Raw genomic sequence first — 22,056 nt, forward strand, 5'->3', positions numbered from 1 at the left:
GCTTCTTCAGTGGATACTTTTTACTCAGTGGTCCTTTCAACAGCTTCCAATGTCTCACAAGATAATAATCACTCAATCATGCAAAGACCACCTAGCTTGGTGGGTGGTTTCCCCTCTGATACTCCAGGGCAGACTGTGTGTTCTTCCTCCTCCTGTTGCCACAATGACCACAGATGCCTCCCTGATCGGGTGGGGGCATTTTCAGGGCAGGACTGTCCAAGGCACCTGGCAACCTCTAGAGTACCATCTGCACATAAATGTCTTGGAGATGAGCGGTGCTTTTGGTGTTGCAAGCTCTTCAGGACTCTCTACCCACCGGGACTATTGCAGTTCAGACAGACAATATGTCTGTAGTGTGGTACATCAGCAAGCATGGCAGAACCAAGTCCTATCCCTTATGTCGAGAAGCACTCAGACTCTGGCAGTGGGCGATCTCCTCTCAATGGTTTCTGATAGCAACGCACATCCCCGGGAGGTCCAACTTCATAGCGGACAGGCTAAGCAGAGCTCTTCTCATGCCTCATGAGTGGTCTCTCAATCAATCAGTAACGGACAAAATCTTCCGCAGATGGGGTCAACCTTGCAGCGACCTTCTTGCAACCCCTCTCAACAGCAAGTGCGACTACTACTTCACTCACTTCCCCCTTCCCGGCCACTCCCCCAGAGACACTCTAGTCCACGATTGGCCCCGGGGTCTTCTGTACGCTTTTCCACCTTTTCCTCTAATTCCCAAGCTAATTCAGAAGGCAACCGCTTTGGGATCCAGGATGATCCTCATTGCCCCTTACTTGCCTCGACAAATTTGGTTCTTGTTCCTGCATTGCCACCTGCTGGAGCAGCCGTGGAATCTGGTCCCAGTGCCAGACCTCTTGGTCCATCAGTCGGGTGGGCTGCACCAGTCCCTTCAGTCTCTCAACCTTACAGCTTGGTTGCTCCACTTCCAGCTTTAGCCAGGCTTCCGCTAATTTCTCAGCCGGTGCGTGAAATCATCCTTTCTTCGCACAAATCTGCCACCAGGAAGACTTATGCTAGTAAGTGGAAACGTTTCTCCTTCTGGGCAGAGGCTAGGAATATTGACCCTTTTATAGCCTCTGTCCATCATGTTTTAGATTTTTTAGCAGAGCTCTTTCAAGCTGGTTCCTCCTCTGCCACCATTAGGGTCCAATTAGCTGCTATTGCAAATTTCCATGCTAGCCTGTCAGAAACCAGCATCATGTCCCACAAACTTTGCAAGGCCTTTCTCAAAGGAACTTTTGTTACTAAGGTCCCCGGTCAGGGATCCCCCGCCTCCGTGGGACTTGAACTTGATATTGGCTTCCTTGATTCTCCCCCCCTTTGAACCAGTGGCTTCCTGTTCCTTAAAATTGCTCTCCTGGAAGACTCTCTTTTTGGTAGCCATCACATCAGCTAGGAGGGTTTCGGAACTTCAAGCCCTCTGTATTCGTCCTCCTTATCTTGTGTTTCATAAGAACAGAGTTTCACTTAGGCCTAATCCTTCGTTTTTACCCAAGATACCTTCTGAAACAAATCCGAATCAGTCTATTGATTTGCCCGTATTTTTTCCCAACTATTCAAACAAAGCTGAACAAAATTTGCACCGCTTGGATGTTCACAGGCAATTACGTTTCTACTGGGACAGGATAAAGCAAATAAGAAAATCAGACCAACTTTTCCTATCCTATTCTGAGGGCAAACAAGGACGGCCAGTTTCCAAAGTAACGTTATCCAGGTGGTTGTCCTCTATTATTACCTTGATTTATCAACTCAGACATGAACAACTCCATGCTAAACCTAAAGGTAATTCCACCAGAGTATTGGCTACGTCGGTAGCCTTTCAAGCAAGACTACCAATGGAATCTATTTGTGCCGCAGCCACTTGGGCCACTCCTCATACATTTATTTCGCATTATAAGTTGGATGTGGCCTCTAGGAATAGAGCTGAGTTTGGTTCCACTGTGCTCAAGAGTCTGTTCCGATGAGCCACCCAGGACTAAGGTGCTAGGGACGCTGTCCCATCCAGCAAGAATGAAGGCGAGATAGACAACTTAACATTAAGAAGTTATGTATCTACCATAACGTTCCATGTTAGTTGTCTTCTTCTTGCCTTCTTTCTTGCGTCCCACCCTCCATCCCCCTAGCCTGGACAGACTGAGAAGAGTCCCCTTTTGGGGCCTTCTTTCTCTGGACAACTCTGATGTACATTGTGTCCTCCTCTGTCTTTGTACTATAGTTTTCCTTGTGGTTGGACAGGTGTCCTTGAATCTTTCCTTGGTGTTAGCTCTGCCAAACGAGATCTGGGGATCTGAAGCCTAGCATTGTGGGATATAGGGAGGGCCTCGAGCCAGTAAATAGCTCTCGAGCTTTAGTAGATTGTCGAGTCGGAGCCAAGGATTGGCTCCGAACCCATCCAGCAAGAAAGAAGGCGAGAAGAAAACAACTAACATGGAATGTTATGGTAGGTACATAACTTCTTATTTTAGATTATGTAAGCCTATGAGTGCAGCTGGTCAGTTTGGAGCAGTTGCTCCTGTCTGGATAGGTGAACATTTCTGAAAATATTCATAGTTTTGTGTGCTTGTTCTAAAAAATGTACATAGTTTTGTTTGCTTGTTCTAATTGCAAACAAGGGGTTGGAGGGATACTAAAAATCTGTTTAGTTTGTGTTTGAGAGTTTTCATTAAAGCAAAGCATCTTGAAGAGGTTACAAAGGTTCAAAGCAACTATGTAAGATGTCAGATTGCCAAGCATTAATGTCTGCATGCAAGCTACATGCTGGAAATACATATTCAAAAACACTGTTGCATAATAGATAAGAGTAACAGCTTTCTGCCATAATGGCTGTACTGTTCATATTGTGGAATGTAAATGGCTTCACAGATATTGAGAAAAACATAGTACTGCATTATGTTAAGGTGTGTTGGTTGTTAGTATTCTTTAATATGTTTACATTTAATTTAGTCTTTAATCAGATGTTCAGTATGTGTGTAGAAAACTCATCATTTTGGTTTCCATTTGCAGGCTAAGTACATTTCCACGTGCATTGATGAAATTAAGCAAGAACTTAAGCAAGACAATATTGCAGTAAAGGCAAATGCAGTGTGTAAGCTGACATACGTAAGTGGATTTTTTTCTTGTTAAATGTCAGACAAGGAATGTCTGGGAAGGCATTGTCGTGGATTATGTTGTGTGTTCATGCCCTTGAACTTGCCTCTGAACTGGTCTAGTTACAGTAACAGGATTATCACTCTTAAATGTCTGTTCTTGTGTACACATGCCTTCACATAGAGTTTGTGTGTGTGCACGTGTCAGCAGTGGCTCATACACAATGCCTGATCATGTGATCTTGCATGTCCCTCTGTTTGATTTATTAATAGGGTTGGAAGTAGCTAATTACTGATTTCTTAAATGTTTGTGTATGTTGTTGTTGTTTTAGTTTGTTTACCATGGTCATACACTGATTACAACAGACCATTTGTAGGCACAGCTTGGGTGAAGAAATTCACAAAAAATAAAACAGAACAAGTTCACAAACGTAATCACAGAAGGTAGATAATTCCATAGACAATTGATACATTATGTAAATATTCACAGAAGGTAGATAATTCCATAGACAATTGATACATTATGTAAATATTCACAGAAGGTAGATAATTCCATAGACAATTGATACATTATGTAAATATTCACAGAAGGTAGATAATTCCATAGACAATTGATACATTATGTAAATATTCACAGAAGGTAGATAATTCCATAGACAATTGATACATTATGTAAATATTCACAGAAGGTAGATAATTCCATAGACAATTGATACATTATGTAAATATTCACAGAAGGCAGATAATTCCATAGACAATTGATACATTATGTAAATATTCACAGAAGGTAGATAATTCCATAGACAATTGATACATTATGTAAATATTCACAGAAGGCAGATAATTCCATAGACAATTGATACATTATGTAAATATTCACAGAAGGCAGATAATTCCATAGGCAATTGATACATTATGTAAATATTCACAGAAGGTAGATAATTCCATAGACAATTGATACATTATGTAAATATTCACAGAAGGCAGATAATTCCATAGACAATTGATACATTATGTAAATATTCACAGAAGGTAGATAATTCCATAGACAATTGATACATTATGTAAATATTCACAGAAGGTAGATAATTCCATAGACAATTGATACATTATGTAAATATTCACAGAAGGTAGATAATTCCATAGACAATTGATACATTATGTAAATATTCACAGAAGGTAGATAATTCCATAGACAATTGATACATTATGTAAATATTCACAGAAGGTAGATAATTCCATAGACAATTGATACATTATGTAAATATTCACAGAAGGTAGATAATTCCATAGACAATTGATACATTATGTAAATATTCACAGAAGGTAGATAATTCCATAGACAATTGATACATTATGTAAATATTCACAGAAGGTAGATAATTCCATAGACAGTTGATACATTATGTAAATATTCACAGAAGGTAGATAATTCCATAGACAGTTGATACATTATGTAAATATTCACAGAAGGTAGATAATTCCATAGACAGTTGATACATTATGTAAATATTCACAGAAGGTAGATAATTCCATAGACAGTTGATACATTATGTAAATATTCACAGAAGGTAGATAATTCCATAGACAATTGATACATTATGTAAATATTCACAGAAGGTAGATAATTCCATAGACAATTGATACATTATGTAAATATTCACAGAAGGTTGATAATTCCATAGACAATTGATACATTATGTAAATATTCACAGAAGGTAGATAATTCCATAGACAATTGATACATTATGTAAATATTCACAGAAGGTAGATAATTCCATAGACAATTGATACATTATGTAAATATTCACAGAAGGTAGATAATTCCATAGACAATTGATACATTATGTAAATATTCACAGAAGGTAGATAATTCCATAGACAATTGATACATTATGTAAATATTCACAGAAGGTAGATAATTCCATAGACAATTGATACATTATGTAAATATTCACAGAAGGTAGATAATTCCATAGCCAATTGATACATTATGTAAATATTCACAGAAGGTAGATAATTCCATAGCCAATTGATACATTATGTAAATATTCACAGAAGGTAGATAATTCCATAGCCAATTGATACATTATGTAAATATTCACAGAAGGTAGATAATTCCATAGCCAATTGATACATTATGTAAATATTCACAGAAGGTAGATAATTCCATAGACAGTTGATACATTATGTAAATATTCACAGAAGGTAGATAATTCCATAGACAGTTGATACATTATGTAAATATTCACAGAAGGTAGATAATTCCATAGACAATTGATACATTATGTAAATATTCACAGAAGGTAGATAATTCCATAGACAATTGATACATTATGTAAATATTCACAGAAGGTAGATAATTCCATAGACAATTGATACATTATGTAAATATTCACAGAAGGTAGATAATTCCATAGACAATTGATACATTATGTAAATATTCACAGAAGGTAGATAATTCCATAGACAATTGATACATTATGTAAATATTCACAGAAGGTAGATAATTCCATAGACAATTGATACATTATGTAAATATTCACAGAAGGTAGATAATTCCATAGACAGTTGATACATTATGTAAATATTCACAGAAGGTAGATAATTCCATAGACAGTTGATACATTATGTAAATATTCACAGAAGGTAGATAATTCCATAGACAATTGATACATTATGTAAATATTCACAGAAGGTAGATAATTCCATAGACAATTGATACATTATGTAAATATTCACAGAAGGTAGATAATTCCATAGACAATTGATACATTATGTAAATATTCACACTAAAGAAAATGAATTAATTTTAGTAGTAAATGTGAGTGGGAAGGAGAAGCTGAGAACAGAGGTCAAAGGTGAAAAGGGAGTCTGGCTACTTCCCAGTGGAAAAGCACGTAGTCAGATTTTTGATGAAGGTGTCTTATGAGTTGAGCACTGAAGGTGGGGAAAGAGGAGACTTCTTTTAGGTGGGGGGTTGCCAGAATTTGGGTGCAGGAAGGAGTGCTCAGTACAGTGCAGTTTGGTTTGTGGTCTCTGGAGTAAGAGAGTTAATTGGGAGAGGTTGTAAGGTGTGGTTTTATTACAGGTTCATAGATTAGCTGTCTTTGTGAGTCATTTTGAATCTAGACGATTTCCCCTTCAAAGCTGAAAATCAAAGCCTGTGCCTTGTGCATTTGAGGTAAGTACCTTAACCATTACACTAATACCAAGCCCCCTGTATGAACCCCCAGTTACGGAGTTTGGCTGCAAGAGGTGGGGAAGGCACTTAGTTGAAGTAGTTTGAAAACAGGAGACCCTAGGAGTAGCTCAACTCTGTAGCAGAGTGGTAGCCATTTGGCCTTGGAGAGGGTGGTGCAGTGGTGTTCTGAGTGGGGAGATTGGAAATGAATTGGCAGATTTTGTGGATGAGTGTTTTTTTTTTTGTCTTCTCAGAGGCTGTATTTAAGTTGAGCAAGAAGGACTCCTTTGCCTGTTGCAGCTGTACTTAGTCTGGAGAGACAGGGATCAGGGTAAAAGAGAACTGATCTTTTTTCTAATGTTTTCAATGTGACCTTGAATGTTCAGAGACAGATTTTTTAAATGACATGGTTGTTTCTGTTGGGAAACCATGGAGGTCTGCTTTGTTGAGATATTTAGGAGTCTCTTTCACCTTTTGTGAAGTCCCAAATATTATACGTTTTGTTGTGTAGGGGGTTAGGAATACCTTATGGTTGTTTAGCTAAGAGTTAAGTGAGTGGAGGTCAGGCTGAAGCTGGGTTTGAATAGTTGAATGCCTGGGACTGATCGAAGAATAACCAGGTCATCTGCATAAAGAGTGATAGGAAGGTTAGCGAGATCAGACAGCAGCTTGTTAGTTAAGATTGAAAACAAAAGAGGGGTGAGTATGGATCCCTGGGGCACTCCTCTGGTAATGGGTGCTAGAGGTGATGAGGGATGAGCCAATTTTAACTCTGAAATACCTATTTGTTAAAATGTTGGAACAGGTGACCTTGTTGGGACTGACCCCAATTTCTTGGAGGGAGTGAAGGAGCAGGAAGAGGTCAGTAAGGTCGATGAAGAGAGCTTCCAAAAGGGTTCCCTTATCCCTTTTGAGAAAGATATCTGTAAGTGACCATAGTGCTGTCATGCTCCGGCCAGCCCAGAATCCATGCTGTTTAAGAGCGTTAAGGTGGTACTGTTGGATGTCTGTGGATAGTCTGTTGTCGATTATTCAGGTGTCCCCTTAGGTGCAGGGAGAATGGAAAGAGGGCAGAAGTGGGAGCCATTCTTTGGCTGAGTCTGTTTAGGAAGGGGTTTAACCATAGCAGTTTTCTGTATGCCTGGCATTGTATTGTAGTTAAGTAAAAGTTATAAATACATAAAAGAGGTGTGGTAAGGAAGTCTTTGCAGAGTGATATAAAGCAAGGGAGTAGGTTGTCTGCACCACTCGGTACATCCAATATTAGCAGAAAAAAGACAGAAAATCCACCCAAGGATGGCCAATCAACGAAATCCACAAATGTTCAGATTAAAATGTAGTCCTTTAATACGAATAAAACTTCGACTTGAAATAAAATGAAAAATAAAAAAGCTCAAAACTGTCCCTTGAAGATATCCGATAAGCACTTTCGACTGTTGTCTTCCTCAGATCGTATCTCGGTACATCCAGGGTTTGTTTTTCTAGTGGGGAGACAATTCCTTTGTGTAATTTTTATAAAATGGAAGATGGAGGTTGCAGTACTAGGGAGGTGACTGAATTCTTTGAGAACGTCACAGGTTGAGATTTGGCCTTGAGGAATCTGGATGATGATTGGTGAGGAGGTGGGATCAGTGATTTTCAGCCTGTAAGAATGTTTCCGTTCTGCAAGAAATGTTTTGGTTTGCCTAGCAGAAAAAGTTTGTTTGGACATGAGTGTAGACACACATGCACGCATATGACTTAGAACTTACAGTACAGTCATTGTTTACTTATCACCAGAACAGAGTCTTGTGAACTGTTTGATCAGTGTTGTTAGTTTTTAGTACACTTCACAGTTACTTCTCTTCTACCCAACCAATAGATCTCCGACTGAAAACTTCACTATAAAATCCAATAATGGGACCATCATCTCCCCAGACACCTATACAAAGCTATTAGGAGTAAACATTGACAATAAACTCAGATTTGATATACATATCAACCAAGCCATTAAGTCAGTCAACAAGAAACTTGGGACCCTATATAGAATTAAAGCCTTCCTTACCCCGAATGCCAAGGCAGCCACAGCCCGTTCACACCTTCTGTCTACCCTACTATATGCCTCTCCTGTCCTCACTCACCTTAATAAATCTGATCTGGCCAAGCTCTCATCCTGCTATAATCACATTGCCAGGTTCGTTACAGGCCTACCCTACAGAACACACCACTGTACTAACCTGAAAAAGCTTGGATGGATAGAATTCCCACACCTTCTTCACCAGTCCCAACTCATAGAGGCCTTCAAAATCCTTAAACAACCTGAGAATACCCCAGCACTAAAAAACGTAATGACTCCCTACTCCAATGTAAGCTGCCTTCGCTCAGCAAACAGACTCCTTGTCCAAACAACTAAATCTCTCAGCCTAGGTGGTGACGCGCTATTTGCCAACACCACTGGTAAAATATGGAACACTCTCCCAAATAACATCACGCTTGCAACTTCTCTAAGTCAATTCAAAAATAGTCTAAAACTCCACTTCAAGTCACACTGGCTATGTCCTTGCTCAAACCCAGACTAGCTCTGTGCCATTAATTAAAACATAAACAACTAGCTAAGATGATAAGTACTTTGTATACTGTGATAAAGAAATATGTATCCTGTCTAACTCTGTCATTATACTGCCTACCGTCCTTGCTAATATGTTATTAATGTTACATTTGTAGTAATCTCAAAAATAGTAATGGCAGTCTTGTACTTGTATGTAAATAGCCTATGTTTTTGTTAAGTTCTTTCAGCTCATTTACTGTACCTAATTATCAATGTAACTCTGTTGGAGCTTTTCTCCCCGGGCCTCTGCTGAAAAAGGACATGTATCCAGTCGGACCATCCCGGTTAACAAATGTAAAATAAATAAATAAATAAAAATACACTTGCTAAATAAAATAATGCACATTTTAGTATACAATATATATATATATATATATATATATATATATATATATATATATATGTAGTGTAACTGTTTTACAATCAGGAAGGTGAAAGAGGAGGGAAAACTGGAAGACAGAGAAAGTAAGAAGGGGAGATGGGTGAGAAATAATTCAGAAAAGAAGGACTGAAGCAGAAAGGAGGAGAAGAGTCAGGGAACAGGGAGAGGAGAGAGAGAATATGATACATGAATAGACGAAGGAAAGCTCATTGTTGTGCTACAGATGCTGTACTCCTAGTGCGATTGGTAAACCAAAGTGTTAAACTGCTGCACAAACCCAGAAATAGAGGAAGAACGGCACCACCAGGCCACTTCAGAAGGCTCAACGGCAGTGTAATATCAATGCAGAATCTAAGGTAGTAATAAAAAGTTAGTTTATTGTGAAAAAGAAAACAACCATATCGGCAATGAAAATGAACAGACTAGGTAAAAAGGCTGTGTAGCGCAGGAAAAGACTACTTGGAGATGCCGAGCTATATTAAAACATCCTAAAAATGTTAAAACCAAAATCTGTACAATTCCAAATGCTGTCATAAGCACTGTCATCTGTTTTCCTAGGATCAGCATCAGATAGAGATTAACTGTGTCATCACGTTAAATAAAGTAATTATTTTAAAACCACCACTCAAATTTCTACAGTCTGCCAAGCCTCCATATACAGTCAGCTGTGGTTAAAGCCTGAACCTTATCGGCTATGTCTGGAACATTATATGTCAGATAAGGGCACCTATTAGATTCATTCATAAAGCCATACTTTTTTTTCCTAATTAAAACAAGCAATAAATAGATATGTAGGAAATTATATAAAATATTCCCTTAAAAATCAAACACTGTCATTCCACATTACGTTGAAAGCATTTCCAAGTGTCACGTGCACAGCACAAGTCATGACAAGAAATGATGATGATGGAAACAAGAAGAAGGTCGTACATTTCTTTAAAATGAACATTCAAACATCTTTCAAGTGCTCCTTCTGAAATGAACATTCAAACATCTTTAAAGTGTGCCTTTAAAATGAACATTCAAACATCTTTCAAGTGTTCCTTTAAAATGGACATTGAAACATCTTTCAAGTGTTCCTTCTGAAATGAACATTCAAACATCTTTAAAGTGTGCCTTTAAAATGAACATTCAAACATCTTTCAAGTGTTCCTTCTGAAATGAACATTCAAACATCTTTAAAGTGTGCCTTTAAAATGAACATTCAAACATCTTTCAAGTGTTCCTTTAAAATGGACATTGAAACATCTTTCAAGTGCTCCTTCTGAAATGAACATTCAAACATCTTAGTGTGCCTTTAAAATGAACATTCAAGCATCTTTCAAGTGTTCCTTCTGAAATGAACATTCAAACATCTTTAAAGTGTGCCTTCTGAAATGAACATTCAAACATCTTTAAAGTGTGCCTTTAAAATGAACATTCAAACATCTTTCAAGTGCTCCTTCTGAAATGAACATTCAAACATCTTTAAAGTGTGCCTTTAAAATGAACATTCAAACATCTTTCAAGTGCTCCTTCTGAAATGAACATTCAAACATCTTTAAAGTGTGCCTTTAAAATGAACATTCAAACATCTTTCAAGTGTTCCTTCTGAAATGAACATTCAAGCATCTTTCAAGTGTTCCTTCTGAAATGAACATTCAAACATCTTTAAAGTGTTCATTTCAAATGGACATTGAAGTATCTTTAAAGTGTTCCTTCTGAAATTAACATTCAAACATCTTTCAAGTGTTCCTTTAAAATGGACATTGAAACATCTTTCAAGTGTTCCTTTAAAATGGACATTGAAACATCTTTCAAGTGTTCCTTCTGAAATGAACATTCAAACATCTTTAAATTGTGCCTTTAAAATGAACATTCAAACATCTTTCAAGTGTTCCTTCTGAAATGAACATTCAAACATCTTTAAAGTGTGCCTTTAAAATGAACATTCAAACATCTTTCAAGTGTTCCTTTAAAATGGACATTGAAACATCTTTCAAGTGTTCCTTCTGAAATGAACATTCAGACATCTTTCAAGTGTTCCTTCTGAAATGAACATTCAAACATCTCTCAAGTGTTCCTTCTGAAATGAACATTCAAACATCTTTCAAGTGTTCCTTCTGAAATGAACATTCAAACATCTTTCAAGTGTTCCTTTAAAATGAACATTCAAACATCTTTCAAGTGTTCCTTCTGAAATGAACATTCAAACATCTTTCAAGTGTTCCTTCTGAAATGAACATTCAAACATCTTTCAAGTGTTCCTTCTGAAATGAACATTCAAACATCTTTCAAGTGTACCTTTAAAATGAACATTCAAACATCTTTCATGTGTTCCTTCTGAAATGAACATTCAAACATCTTTCAAGTGCTCCTTCTGAAATGAACATTCAAACATCTTTCAAGTGTTCCTTTAAAATGAACATTCAAACATCTTTAAAGTGTTCCTTTCAAATGGACATTGAAGTATCTTTAAAGTGTTCCTTCTAAAGTGAACATTCAAACATCTTTAAAGTGTGCCTTTAAAATTAACATTCAAACATCTTTCAAGTGCTCCTTCTGAAATGAACATTCAAACATCTTTCAAGTGTTCCTTCTGAAATGAACATTCAAACATCTTTCAAGTGTTCCTTTAAAATGAACATTCAAACATCTTTCATGTGTTCCTTCTGAAATGAACATTCAAACATCTTTCAAGTGCTCCTTCTGAAATGAACATTCAAACATCTTTCAAGTGTTCCTTTAAAATGAACATTCAAACATCTTTAAAGTGTTCCTTTTGAAGTGAACATTCAAACATCTTTCAAGTGTTCCTTTTGAAGTGAACATTCAAACATCTTTAAAGTGTTCCTTTCAAATGGACATTGAAGTATCTTTAAAGTGTTCCTTCTAAAGTGAACATTCAAACATCTTTCAAGTGTTCCTTCTGAAATGAACATTCAAACATCTTTCAAGTGTTCCTTCTGAAATGAACATTCAAACATCTTTCAAGTGTTCCTTCTGAAATGAACATTCAAACATCTTTCAAGTGTTCCTTTAAAATGAACATTCAAACATCTTTCAAGTGTTCCTTTAAAATGAACATTCAAACATCTTTCAAGTGTTCCTTCTGAAATGAACATTCAAACATCTTTCAAGTGTTCCTTCTGAAATGAACATTCAAACATCTTTCAAGTGTTCCTTCTGAAATGAACATTCAAACATCTTTCAAGTGTTCCTTCTGAAATGAACATTCAAACATCTTTCAAGTGTACCTTTAAAATGAACATTCAAACATCTTTCATGTGTTCCTTCTGAAATGAACATTCAAACATCTTTCATGTGTTCCTTCTGAAATGAACATTCAAACATCTTTCAAGTGCTCCTTCTGAAATGAACATTCAAACATCTTTCAAGTGCTCCTTCTGAAATGAACATTCAAACATCTTTCAAGTGTTCCTTCTGAAATGAACATTCAAACATCTTTCAAGTGTTCCTTCTGAAATGAACATTCAAACATCTTTCAAGTGTTCCTTTTGAAGTGAACATTCAAACATCTTTAAAGTGTTCCTTTCAAATGGACATTGAAGTATCTTTAAAGTGTTCCTTCTAAAGTGAACATTCAAACATCTTTAAAGTGTTCCTTTAAAATGGACATTCAGACATCTTTAAAGTGTGCCTTTAAAATGAACATTCAAACATCTTTCAAGTGCTCCTTCTGAAATGAACATTCAAACATCTTTCAAGTGTTCCTTCTGAAATGAACATTCAAACATCTTTCAAGTGTTCCTTCTGAAATGAACATTCAAACATCTTTCAAGTGTTCCTTCTGAAATGAACATTCAAACATCTTTCAAGTGTTCCTTTAAAATGAACATTCAAACATCTTTCAAGTGTTCCTTTAAAATGAACATTCAAACATCTTTCAAGTGTTCCTTCTGAAATGAACATTCAAACATCTTTCAAGTGTTCCTTCTGAAATGAACATTCAAACATCTTTCAAGTGTACCTTTAAAATGAACATTCAAACATCTTTCATGTGTTCCTTCTGAAATGAACATTCAAACATCTTTCATGTGTTCCTTCTGAAATGAACATTCAAACATCTTTCAAGTGCTCCTTCTGAAATGAACATTCAAACATCTTTCAAGTGCTCCTTCTGAAATGAACATTCAAACATCTTTCAAGTGTTCCTTCTGAAATGAACATTCAAACATCTTTCAAGTGTTCCTTCTGAAATGAACATTCAAACATCTTTCAAGTGTTCCTTTGAAGTGAACATTCAAACATCTTTAAAGTGTTCCTTTCAAATGGACATTGAAGTATCTTTAAAGTGTTCCTTCTAAAGTGAACATTCAAACATCTTTAAAGTGTTCCTTTAAAATGGACATTCAGACATCTTTAAAGTGTGCCTTTAAAATGAACATTCAAACATCTTTCAAGTGCTCCTTCTGAAATGAACATTCAAACATCTTTCAAGTGTTCCTTCTGAAATGAACATTCAAACATCTTTCAAGTGCTCCTTCTGAAATGAACATTCAAACATCTTTCAAGTGTTCCTTCTGAAATGAACATTCAAACATCTTTCAAGTGTTCCTTTAAAATGAACATTCAAACATCTTTCAAGTGTTCCTTTTGAAGTGAACATTCAAACATCTTTCAAGTGTTCCTTTTGAAGTGAACATTCAAACATCTTTCAAGTGTTCCTTTTGAAGTGAACATTCAAACATCTTTCAAGTGTTCCTTTAAAATGAACATTCAAACATCTTTCAAGTGTTCCTTTAAAATGAACATTCAAACATCTTTCAAGTGTTCCTTTTGAAATGAACATTCAAACATCTTTCAAGTGTTCCTTCTGAAATGAACATTCAAACATCTTTAAAGTGTGCCTTCTGAAATGAACATTCAAACATCTTTAAAGTGTGCCTCCTGAAGTGAACATTCAAACATCTTTCAAGTGTTCCTTTTGAAGTGAACATTCAAACATCTTTAAAGTGTTCCTTTCAAATGGACATTGAAGTATCTTTAAAGTGTTCCTTCTAAAGTGAACATTCAAACATCTTTAAAGTGTTCCTTTAAAATGAACATTCAAACATCTTTCAAGTGTTCCTTCTGAAATGAACATTCAAACATCTTTCAAGTGTTCCTTCTGAAATGAACATTCAAACATCTTTAAAGTGTGCCTTCTGAAGTGAACATTCAAACATCTTTAAAGTGTTCCTTTTGAAGTGAACATTCAAACATCTTTCAAGTGTTCCTTCTGAAATTAGCATTCAAACATCTTTCAAGTGTTCCCTCTGAAATGAACATTCAAACATCTTTCAAGTGTGCCTTCTGAAATGAACATTCAAACATCTTTATTTGTATTAAAGTCCTGAATCGTCTCTCTAGTGCTCTTATTTTCAACAGATGGGAGATCAGGATTTGCTCATTCAGACCGGGCCAGTTATTGGCATTGGTTAACAATTGCTAATACAGCTCCCGCTTTTCCAGTAAGAGTGACCCAGGCCCCCCTCGGTCATTCACCTGCAGTTGTTCCAGTATGCAAAACTTAATGTCCACTATAGTAACGGATATACTTATACAAAGCATTAGTTTCTTTCACTGTTCTAATCCAGTATAAATATTCATAAATCTGATTTTTAAGTTTTGTTTTAGTCTTGCTAATATAGAAACTAGTGCAAAGCATGCAGCAAGCACAATATATACCCCGTTTAAACTCACGGGTAAACCTTTTAAACAGAATTTTGACGTGTTCAGACTAACACTGTCACAGACTAAAACGTGCTTACAGTACGAGCGTACTCCATTTTGTCATTCTTACATTTATTTTTCTGGCTAACTATTTTGTCTCAAAAATTGCTTTCAAATGTTTGCTTCACTTGAAAACTATATTTTCCCCCACCAGTTCTCGGAGGTCACTGTCCCTGAATCAACAGACTCTAGGTCTTTTCTAATGCAGTTTTTACAGTGTAATGTTATTTGACAATACAGTGATAAAATGATTTTTTTTAATACAGTGGAAGTTGGTATGTCATTGTTAAGAGACTGCTGTTCCAAATTTGAGGAATGTATTAGAGCTGAATTCCTCGGAGTTGTCATTTAATAGAATCTGTCATGTGTATCAGTTTATTCTGGGTGTCACCCAGAATTGGTCTAAAATATCCTAGGTCACGTTTATTAATCACCTTGATCATACGATTATTTATAAACCTATTTGGATACCTTCATTTCGTAAACATGTTTAAAGAGACTGCATTCATCTAGAAAAGCATCCTCATCTGTAGGCATATGGGCAGCTCGGATGAACTGCCCCTTGACTACTGCTCTCTTTTGGTGTACTGGATGTGAACTATTAAACTAAAAAAAAAAAACTATGTGAATGTCTCCTTCCTGTAAATCCTTGAGGTGAATCTGTTGCTAATAAAATCTTTTTCTAACCAAATGTCCAAGAAGACAATATGACCTTTATTACATTCATATGTAGAACAAAGAAAGTCTGGTTTGATTCATATAGGAAAGGAACAGGAAAATGTATTTGGGTTCCTCATCCCAAAGAATAAAAATGTCTTCCAGGTATCATGTACAAAAAAACCCACATGATCCAAAATGTCGTTTGGTGGTTTTAAAATAATTAAGTAATTTAACATGATGGTAACGTTAATGTCTGTCTGATGCTGTTCCTAGGAAAAGGGACAAAACTACTTATCACAGTACTTTGAGTTGTGCAGATTTTATTTAACATTAAAAGTCGTTAGGCTGCTTAATACATTTCGGTACATCCAAGTGGTCTTTCCCTGAGCTGCATAGCCTTTTTACCTAGTTTGTTTGAAAAACAATAAAACCTATAGCGCTTTCATCCCAGACATCATGGGACGACTTCAGTGTAATGATTCAAACAAAGTTGCCATATTTAAATGCAAAAGCCCCCAAAAAAATAGAAGGTAATCAACAACCAACTGTCAAGTCAGCGTAAAGGCACAGCAACAGTAAAAACAAGTTACATGTTCTAACTTAAAAATTATTGAAACTTAAGTCTTGGAATAAGATTCTGCCCTCATAACTTTAGTTGCATGATTTTAGCATAGTTGTCTTAAATAAACTCTCAAAACGATTATAATATTACTGGGACATGTTCCCCTTCACAAAGAAAAAAAAAGAAAAGTGGTGAGGGTTTGAAAGCTCATACCATATAGAGCAAAACAGAACGATGTCACTAAACGAAGGCTTTGAGTTTAAGGAAGCCAGTGAATGAAATGCCTTAGTTTAAACTGTAGGGTCTGGTAGCATTTGTTCTAATCCTTACATTCTAAGTTAATTTTTCACGGTCCCCCTGTGGTCTACATCAAGAACATTTATCACAAAACACTGAAACCATACATACAAATATTTCAAGCACTGGCATTAATGCCCTCATAGCTTGCCAACAAACCAAAACACTTGTTCCCATAATGTGTCCAGGCTGTTCTTAAAAATATCTAAACTAGTACTTGTTTTAATGTAATTAGGTAGTCTGTTCCATGCATTAAAACGCACATAAAAGGGTAAGGTTCTTGAGAGAGGTTATGATGGATGTGAGCTTGGTAGTACATTTAATAGCATTACCTGGCTATGTACTACTACAGCTAAACCCTACTTTTCTGGGGGTAGCGTAATTAGCAACAAACGCACTGTTGAGCAGGCTGCCGTATGTATGCCGTTACATTACAGTAGTAATGTTAGTCCGTTCACTGATATAGTTAAGAAGTACTGGACTATACTCGCCCGTAATTCTGAAATTAGGAAGGTGGTAGGTGACCTACCTGGATTGTCATTCAGGACCAAAAGGTCATTGCGGAGTATGTTGTTATCATGATGACAGGCTGTTGCATATTGGGAACACACTGGCCAGCACTTTACCTTGCAATAACTGTTGATATTGTAGTTACATTGATACAACAGATAGTTTTATACATCCTGACAATGGGAGAGTGTTCAGTTTTAGGATAGCAGCCAACTGCAATACAACTGACTTGATATACCTGGCCGTGTGCCAGGTTTTGCCAATGCTTTTATGTAGGCAAAACCATCCGGAGGCGGAAGTTGAGGGACTGCGTTTGTGAGCATGCATTAGCTAAGCACGTGATGAGGTGGGGACCTTTACACAAGTTTACGTTTATGGTGTATTTTAAGAATAGAGGTGGTGACCTAGATATTAAAACTGAAGCTCAGGAAGTAAAGTGGTTGGTAAGATTACAAGCCGATAGGGGGAAGGGCTTAAATGAAAAGATTTCTCTAAAGCCGTTTTTGAAATTGAGGCAGCTGTATAGATGATGTGTGCGTGTGTGTTTTTATATATATATATATATATATATATATATATATATATGTGTGTGTATATATATATATATATATATATATATATATATATATATATATGTATGTATATATATATATATATATATCAGAAGTAATGTCCCAAACAGAAAATGATAATGGATACCAGGTTTACCAGGTCGCCAGATCGTGTAGCAAACAAATCCAAAGTGCGTAATGTCCCCAAGTCAAACGTAGCAACTAATGCCAGCTATAGAACCAAGCCGTGAGGCAAAAGCAGTGCTCAATGTCCAGCAATGAATTTACAACTTCAACGCTAGTAGGCAATGAATAACGGTTCACTTATAAAAAATACCTAATTATTTGTACGTAAGCGCTTTCGCGACATTCAAGTCGCTTCCTCAGACGTTAAAATGTTATTTAAAATGCATCACTCACATTTATAGAGAACATCATTTCCTGTGTTGCAACATCACATCCTACGATGTCATATCCTGCTCCAAGGCAATTACTACATCCTGTTCCCATGGATGTCTCTACATACCCTTTAAGTTAGCACAGTCTAAGTCAGGTTATACATTATACTTTAAAATATCACAGTACAATTTTGCGCTTATAATGTGCCAACCGATTAAGTTCATAATTAAACACGATCTATTATACAGACACAGAATATAAAATATACATAAAAATAAAAATAAAAATAAAGTGAGAATATATGAATATATAAGCAACAAATTGGTCCAATCCATTAGATTGACAAAAACATCAAACAATAATGTCTATTGCCTAAAATTTAGATGGATTTAGTTGGAAGCTGTTAAAAACTATTAGAACTGTTCGGTATCAGCAATATCCGAACCATATCCAGCATATGTCCAGCATCTAAGCCTACAAGAGGCGGGGGGGGGGGGAGAAGGGAACCTATTTCTGGTTCAGTGGCACCACACAGTGGAATGTTCCCTGTTTAGTGGATACACATACGAAATTAGAACAACTATGTCTGGTTCAGACACACCACTCAGTAAAATGGTCCCTGTTTGGTGGATTCATGTAGCGTGCATGCGAGGTTGAAACAGAATGTTTGTGTGCATGGGCCAGACAGGTCATTGAATTAAATAACAGTGTTACATCAATTATAGTGCGTCCGTCATCCCTTACAGTTGGTACAGGAATATAAATGTTGATAAAAATATGTATGTATGTAAAATTATACTTTGATCATCATGGTATACATTCCTGTCATTCAACAGGACTCTTGGGCAACGAAGCACACAAACTATCAAATCGGGAACCAAACCCAATACTCAAAAAATGTATAAAACAAATTACAATAAGGTAATTCCAATAAGTCCTGCCTGGAGTCAGGCATTATAGTGACTAGAGTAAAATATATATCCAATAGCAGCTAATAATGCAGACATAATCATGGAGAAAGGTCATTTCACGTACATTTAAGAGAAGTCCATCCAGCTCATGTACTGATTTTTCCAATAAAGGGGCATACCCAGTTACAGCAGATAACGCCAACTGCATCAAGGGAAGGAATAATACATTATCAGGGAATCAATTCCCATGGTACAATGTTAACTTTGGACGAGTCTCTTCTACAAATCTGCCCTTCTTTACAACGACGATTAATGCCCCAGACATTGTCATAGAAGTTGTCGTAGTGGTTATCATAAGAATGATGGAAAGAACAGTTCACTTTCACCAATGTTCACTTGTGAAAAAGGGGAGTTCTGCCTCTAATGTACAGGTCTAGCCTTAAGTACAGGTTTGATGGAAGTAGAATCATTTAGACCTAGGCACCTATGCGCACCCAGTCTGAAAATCCATTTTAGCTCCATCTCTTCGGTTAAATTAACAATGTCACCTCCTCTCATCTTTGGATAGATGACTTGTAATGCTTGAAAAAGAAAGGTGTGCTGTACCCCCGATTCAAGCATATGTTTGGAGATGGCACTATACTTTTCATTCCTGGCATAGGCATACTGATGGTCCCGTATTCTTTCCCTTAACGACCTGTTGGTCTTCCCAACATAGAAGGAATAGCAGGTTGTACAGTACGCCACATAGATGACATTCCTGGTGTTACAGTCAGCTGAGTGACGTATCTCCCACAGTTTCCCATCATTGGGGCATCTGAAGAATCTTGAAGTGTCAATGTAGGCGCACTGAGCACAAGATCCACACCTTTTGTGCCCAACTGCCAGGCTTGGGCCTTATTGTGTGCAGAATTGGATAAGTTGGGAAAGCACAATATTTGCTTCAGGTTGTTACAATTTTTGAAAACATAGTGAGGACAGTTACCCACAATGTTCCTGGTTTCAGGGTCCGCCATCAAACAATTCCAATTGTCATTGACAACTTTTGTACATACCCTGTATTTGTTCCCAGAGGTAGAATAACTGGAACCAATTTCGCTTGGTTGGATCTGTCCCTCATCACTTGTTGTCCATTCCCAAAGAACGGTTTACCTCGACTCCGTCTGAGGTTAAAGGCCAGATGGCATTGTTTGTCCACAGTGTCCGGATCATATCCTCTACAAACAAAGCTCTCTCAGGTTCTCCAATTCCTTTTCAAATACCATGTCATTCGAACAAAGGCGTGAAAGCCTAAGTGCCTGGCCTTTTACTATGTTCGGAAAAACTCTAGGATCGTGCATGCTGTCCGTAGAAAGATAAGATGGGACATAACACGTCTTCCTGTGTATCTTAGTGGAGAACTCGTCTTCAGATTTAATAATGGTAGTATCCAGATAGTCTATAGAGGTGTCTGAGTGTTCCATCGTGAATTTCAAGAAGCTTGACGAACCATTCATGGTCTCATGAAGCATGATCAATGAGGATGTGTCACCTCGCCAAAGAATAAACAAGTCATCAACGAATCGCCTATAAAATATGATGTTATCATTGGACAAAAGAATGTCTTTCTCCCAGGCTGCCATGACCAGATTCACGTATGAATTCGCAGCTGGTACCCATGGCAGCCCCTGTGACCTGTTTATAAATGCATTCATTGAATGTAAATAGATTGTTCTCAAGCACCAGTTCCAGTAGCAGACATAGAAAATCAGTTTCAGTCTCATTCAGACTCTGTGATAACAAGCTCCTAACCATCTGTACGCCATCCATGTTAGGTATACAGGTGAACAGTGAGACGACATCCATGGTCGTCATCACTATGTTGGACTTATTGTCGATGTTTTCAAGGCAGTTGTACAAGTCTTTCAGGAACTGACCGGTATCCTTAAGGACATGTTGATACTCAGATAGTATCACTTTAAGTCTATAATCCAAGTACACGGAGATTGGCTCAGTTAGCCATCCCGCCCCAGCCACAATGGGTCTCATTGGTGGTCTATTCTGATCCTTGTGAACCTTGGGTAGACCATTGATACTAGGTAGTAGCGGTTGCTCTACACGAAAGTAATCGTACAACTCCTTTGTCAGTACACCCATCTTTACACATTCATCTAGGGTGTTCGAAATGGTAAAGCGACATCTGTTCACAGATTCCAAATCGATCTTCTCATAGGATAAAGAGTTCAACATATCCTGCATGCTGTCCCTGAAACCAGGAACATTGTGGGTAACTGTCCTCACTATGTTTTCAAAAATTGTAACAACCTGAAGCAAATATTGTGCTTTCCCAACTTATCCAATTCTGCACACAATAAGGCCCAAGCCTGGCAGTTGGGCACAAAAAGGTGTGGATCTTGTGCTCAGTGCGCCTACATTGACACTTCAAGATTCTTCAGATGCCCCAATGATGGGAAACTGTGGGAGATACGTCACTCAGCTGACTGTAACACCAGGAATGTCATCTATGTGGCGTACTGTACAACCTGCTATTCCTTCTATGTTGGGAAGACCAACAGGTCGTTAAGGGAAAGAATACGGGACCATCAGTATGCCTATGCCAGGAATGAAAAGTATAGTGCCATCTCCAAACATATGCTTGAATCGGGGGTACAGCACACCTTTCTTTTTCAAGCATTACAAGTCATCTATCCAAAGATGAGAGGAGGTGACATTGTTAATTTAACCGAAGAGATGGAGCTAAAATGGATTTTCAGACTGGGTGCGCACAGGTGCCTAGGTCTGAATGACTCTACTTCCATTAAACCTGTACTTAAGGCTAGACCTGTACATTAGAGGTAGAACTCTCTTCTCACAAGTGAACATTGGTGAAAGTGAACTGTTCTTTCCATCATTCTTATGATAACCACTACGACAACTTCTATGACAATGTCTGGGGCATTAATCGTCGTTGTAAAGAAGGGCAGATTTGTAGAAGAGACTCGTCCAAAGTTAACATTGTACCATGGGAATTGATTCCCTGATAACGTATTATTCCTTCCCTTGATGCAGTTGGCGTTATCTGCTGTAACTGGGTATGCCCCTTTATTGGAAAAATCAGTACATGAGCTGGATGGACTTCTCTTAAATGTACGTGAAATGACCTTTCTCCATGATTATGTCTGCATTATTAGCTGCTATTGGATATATATTTTACTCTA

General features: G+C 37.2%; 1 protein-coding gene across 1 annotated transcript in view; it reads left to right on the plus strand.

Annotated features, from left to right (window-relative positions):
• AP3D1 (adaptor related protein complex 3 subunit delta 1) overlaps positions 1 to 22,056 on the plus strand; it is a 3,080,434-nt gene that overhangs the window by 205,322 nt on the left and 2,853,056 nt on the right. Inside the window, exon 2 of the mRNA XM_044055492.1 lies at positions 3,019 to 3,114. Within this exon, the coding sequence (XP_043911427.1) occupies positions 3,019 to 3,114 (96 nt within the window). The remainder of the gene's footprint in view (positions 1 to 3,018; positions 3,115 to 22,056) is intronic.

This window comes from Protopterus annectens, chromosome 13.part0 (assembly GCF_019279795.1).
Source record: "Protopterus annectens isolate FY-2018-M chromosome 13.part0, PAN1.0, whole genome shotgun sequence".
NCBI classification, from domain to species: domain Eukaryota; kingdom Metazoa; phylum Chordata; order Ceratodontiformes; family Protopteridae; genus Protopterus; species Protopterus annectens.